Raw genomic sequence first — 4,668 nt, forward strand, 5'->3', positions numbered from 1 at the left:
CAACGTGAATTAGAAGAAGCTCGTGCATCCCGAGATGAGATTTTTGCTCAATCCAAAGAGACTGAAAAGAAATTAAAGAGTCTGGAAGCAGAAATCCTTCAATTGCAGGAGGTTTGTTTGTTTACTTATTCATCCATTTGTTCAAGAAATGTTTGCCTTTGAAATTTCTCCAGGATCAGATAGACTTTAATATCTTCGTAGCCCAGTGTAATTTCATATCCATTTTTATTATGGTATTGGACCATCTCATTGCTTCAGTTAAGCAAACATGAAGTGGTCACACTTTGACATTACAAAGGAGCCAACTAGTAACTTTTCAAGCCATCTGCTAGGCTTTGTTCCCATGTAAGAAAAAGCAGTGATATTTGTTCTTTATGTTGGTAGGCATAAGGATCATTTAACCTTGATACGAGATTCCCTTGTTTTATACAGAAGCAGTATTCATGTGGTACTTAAAAGAAGAGAAATATATTTCATTGAATTCCTAAGGGAATCATCTTGTAATAAATTATTTTTCATTTATCTCTTCTGTAAGTTCTCATGGGGATAAGGGCTAATGCAGTATTGCATATAGTATGGAATTATATCAGTGCAAGGAACACTTGAATATGTACAAATGTATATCCTTCTGTATAAATGAAGGATGATCAAAACTTATTCATACTTGGAAAGATAACTTACGTTGAAATATTAATATGGAAAAACTCCCAGTATAAACACTTAGAAATCCTGGATAAAAATTTACTAAAGGCAGGAAAGAAAGGGGCTCCCTAGGTGTCAGGAATAAAAAAGGAACTGAAAATGTGCTCAGTAAACACTGAGCAGAGCCTGAGCTACCCTGAGTGCCAGCATGCGGCTTCAGTCCCTCTTCTTTTTCTATTTCATTGTTTTTTGCTTTTGTCTTTATTTCCTTTTGATTTTTTTCTTTTTCTGACTTCTTGAGTTGGACACATAGCTCACCAATTTTCAAGTTTCTTGTTTATGTTCATAAAAGATGATAAATTCCGGGGGCCGGCCCGGTGGCGCACTTGGTAGGGTGCGGCACTTAGGAGCGCTGCGGCACTCCCGCTGAGGGTTCGGATCCCATATAGAGACCGGTCCACTCACTGGTTGAGCGCGGTGCGGGCGCGACACAGAGGGTTGCGATCCCGTTACTGTTCATGAAAAAAGACAAAAAGGAAAAAAAAAAGATGATAAATTCCCCTCTAAACTATGTTTTCACTTCATCCTATGAATTTTGATATGCGTGATTTTGTTGCCATTTCATTCTAAGTTTTTCTAATTTCTATTATGGTTTCTTCTTTATTCCATGAATAATTTAAAAGTGTAGTTTAAATTTCCAAATGTATGGCATTTATTTTTAGTTGATTTCTAGTTTTATCACATTGCAGTCAGAGAATGTTGAGAATAGTCTAGGGCCTAGAACATGGTCAGTATTGACAGATGTTCCCTGTGTGCTTGAAAAGATTCATCAGTAAAGTAGAATGTTGAAGCTCTGTGTATCCATCATGCAGTTGATCAGTGATATCCCCAAATACTCCTTCCCAAAAGTGATAGGGCTCTTAGATCTTGCCCCTTGGAGAGCTCCCAGGCCATTACCTAAGTGTGCAAGCAGCACTCCCTGCACCCAGCACTCTCCGTTATTTCTGAAAGTGTTTATTTCAGACCTTCAGGCAAGGGATCTGCTGCATTAGGGAGAAGAGACTGAGCCGGAAAGCTGGCTCTGCCCTTCCCTCCATTTCTCTGATGCTTTTCCTTCCTTCAAGCACCTCTGTTCATCTGGTCTACAGTCCCCAAGGTCCTTTCCGTTCTTCCAAGGGTCTCTTCAACCTGCTGAAAGCACACCCAGCCAGTAGACAGGAGCTCAATGGATACCTCTAGGGCCCAAGAGGACTGAACACCAGAGGCCGATGGCTGTCTGTAGTCATTGGCCTTAGGTCAGGCCCAGAGCTTTCTGCCCGTGGCCATCTCATCTTGGAAAGCTGCCCCCTTTCCCCTCCTGACTCCCACCTGCCCCCTGTGCTAGAACACAAGCCTTTTGGAGGACCTACTTCCTGTGTGCTGCTAACATCTGAGGCAGTGCACATGCCAGAGCATGCAGGTGAGCTCCTGTGCAGCCCTCTCCTCTGACATCTTCAAGATGTGCTCTTGCCAAATGCAGTACCTTTTGGAAGGGGCAGCTGGTGGGAAGAACCCTGGACAGGGACAGCCCTGACTTTCTGCTGCTGACCAACCTTGGGACCTCAGGCCAGTCTCTTCATCCATGTGGGCCTCGGGTTCCTCATCCATAAAAGAAGGGAGATGCCCCTTTCATATCCTAAAGTGACGACCTCAGTCTTTACCCAGTTGGGTTGAGAAACGCACCCTTAACTCCTTTCTGTGACAAGTCATTCTTCCAAGGAAATATATGGAAAAGCAGCCATCAGGCAGTTCTTTATCCATGTGGGCCTCGGGTTCCTCATCCATAAAAGAAGGGAGATGCCCCTTTCATATCCTAACGTGACGACCTCAGTCTTTACCCAGTTGGGTTGAGAAACGCACCCTTAACTCCTTTCTGTGACAAGTCATTCTTCCAAGGAAATACATGGAAAAGCAGCCATCAGGCAGTTCTTTCTCCCCTGGGTGCAGACACAGCATCATCCTTATTGCCCTGCCCAGTCCTCTGAGAGCCCCTGTGGAGCCTGAGCAGCCAGGGCGCCTATCCCCTTCGACAAGGAGGCCCTGCTTGCTGCAGAAGCCAGTGTTCCTAACACCTGAGCCCCTGCGGCCGCACTCACCCTGCCTCTCCCTAGAGCTGTGGTCCTTGTTGCACCACACGTCTGCCTCGATAGTCACTGGTCTCTCTAGCTAGTGTGTGTGACCTCCAAATGTGTATGTGAAAGATGCTTCATGATTCTTTAGGGGTTAGGGTTTGTGTAAAGTTTGTGCTCAGTTTGTATTGAGAAACACCAGCTTTCCGAGGAAGGCAAGAACATAGCCTTCTCTTCCTTTGGAAGTGACAGAAGAGTGGACTAGGACTTCCTTCCCTCTGTGCACATTTTTGTTTAAGATGCTGACACCTCACATCACCTGGCTGGCTTGCACCCAGATTTTCTTCTGCAAGCCCGCCAGCTTAAGTTCTCAAATCTAAGTTGCAATTTGAGATCCACGTAAAGAGTGACTGGGGCAAGATCGCTGCAGCTCCAGGCATTGTCAGATTTCACAGACAAGGAAACTGTTAAAGCCAGAGCTTAATTAAATCCCAGTCTCAACTTTTTCAGGAACTGGCTTCATCTGAGCGAGCTCGCCGGCACGCTGAGCAGGAGAGAGATGAGCTGGCTGATGAGATCGCCAACAGTGCCTCTGGCAAGTGAGTCTCCTGGCAGCAGCAGGTGGGAGGGGGAGGCTGTCCTCTCCAGTCAGGCAGCCTGTGGTTCTCTGCCCTGGGGACAGCCACTGTTGAGAGGATTGGGCATGTCCTAGGCATCTAGGAGCCAGTTGATTTGCTCATTCATTCAAGGTCTGGAAAGATGAGCACAAGATGCTGAGCCTGGACTGCTTCAGCCACTGGCCATCACACCTCCGTAGGCTGGCCCTCCTGATGGCCTTGCAGCCTTGGTTAGGTGCGGGCAGACCCAGTTTCCCTACAAACTGGCGGTGCAAGGCTTACCTTCCTAATTCACTGGGTCTGGCAAGCAGGTTCCTTAGACATGAGCTGTCTCAGAATTCATTTTTCATTAAACATCATCATCTTTTTTTCCCAACTAAGTTGATTTCACCACTTAATCACCGTGCTGAGAATTTTTGACCACATTATGATAAGGCATTGAAACTATATTCTCAGTGCACTGGAAAACAAAGAATTTAGGCAAGGGACTGCTGGGATCTCGTGTGCATTTTGAGAGCTGGCTCTGGCTGCTGTCTGTGGAGAGATGCAGGGGCGGCAACAGGGAGGTCCACTGCAAGGCTACCAGGGTGGCAGGCGTGGGGGGAGTGTTTGGAAGTGTAATCAGTGGGACTCATTGATGGGTTGGGGGATGGCTGCAGGGGAAGGAGAAGAGTCAGGAGTGACACTTAGGTTTCTAGCAGCAGGGTGGGTGAAGGAGCTTCCCTGACTTTCCCCAGGCCATGTTGACCTGGTATCAAGCCAAACCTCCTCCTCACCCTGGCCAGGTCCGCACTGCTGGATGAGAAGCGTCGTCTGGAAGCACGAATTGCACAGCTGGAGGAGGAGCTGGAAGAGGAGCAGAGCAACATGGAGCTGCTCAACGATCGCTTCCGCAAGACCACTCTCCAGGTGGCCTACACAGCTGCCTGTCACCTGGGAAGGACCATGCTGCCCCTTTGCACAAGTGACTAAAGCCTTCTCTCCTCTCCAGGTGGACACGCTGAATGCAGAGCTAGCAGCTGAGCGCAGCGCTGCCCAGAAGAGTGACAATGCGCGCCAGCAGCTGGAGCGACAGAACAAGGAGCTGAAGGCAAAGCTACAGGAACTAGAGGGTGCTGTCAAGTCCAAGTTCAAGGCCACCATCTCGGCCCTAGAGGCCAAGATTGGGCAGCTGGAGGAGCAGCTCGAGCAGGAAGCCAAGTAAGAGGTTTTGCTGTCACAAACCAAAACTTACTGTATATCTGCTACAGGCCAGGCTCCAGGCTGTCTGACAGTCAGAGACAAAACAGACATGCTTCCAC

At 47.5% G+C, this 4,668-nt stretch overlaps 1 protein-coding gene across 1 annotated transcript in view; it reads left to right on the forward strand.

Moving 5' to 3' along the window:
• Positions 1-4,668, forward strand: part of LOC103606789 (myosin-10) — a 46,554-nt gene that overhangs the window by 35,199 nt on the left and 6,687 nt on the right. The window contains exons 20-23 of the mRNA XM_008591335.1: positions 1-111; positions 3,261-3,349; positions 4,153-4,276; positions 4,359-4,567. The exon at positions 1-111 is cut by the window's left edge and continues 3 nt beyond it. Coding sequence (XP_008589557.1) covers positions 1-111; positions 3,261-3,349; positions 4,153-4,276; positions 4,359-4,567 — 533 coding nt within the window. The remainder of the gene's footprint in view (positions 112-3,260; positions 3,350-4,152; positions 4,277-4,358; positions 4,568-4,668) is intronic.

Source organism: Galeopterus variegatus, unplaced genomic scaffold (genome assembly GCF_000696425.1).
Source record: "Galeopterus variegatus unplaced genomic scaffold, G_variegatus-3.0.2 Scaffold6841, whole genome shotgun sequence".
NCBI lineage: Eukaryota > Metazoa > Chordata > Mammalia > Dermoptera > Cynocephalidae > Galeopterus > Galeopterus variegatus.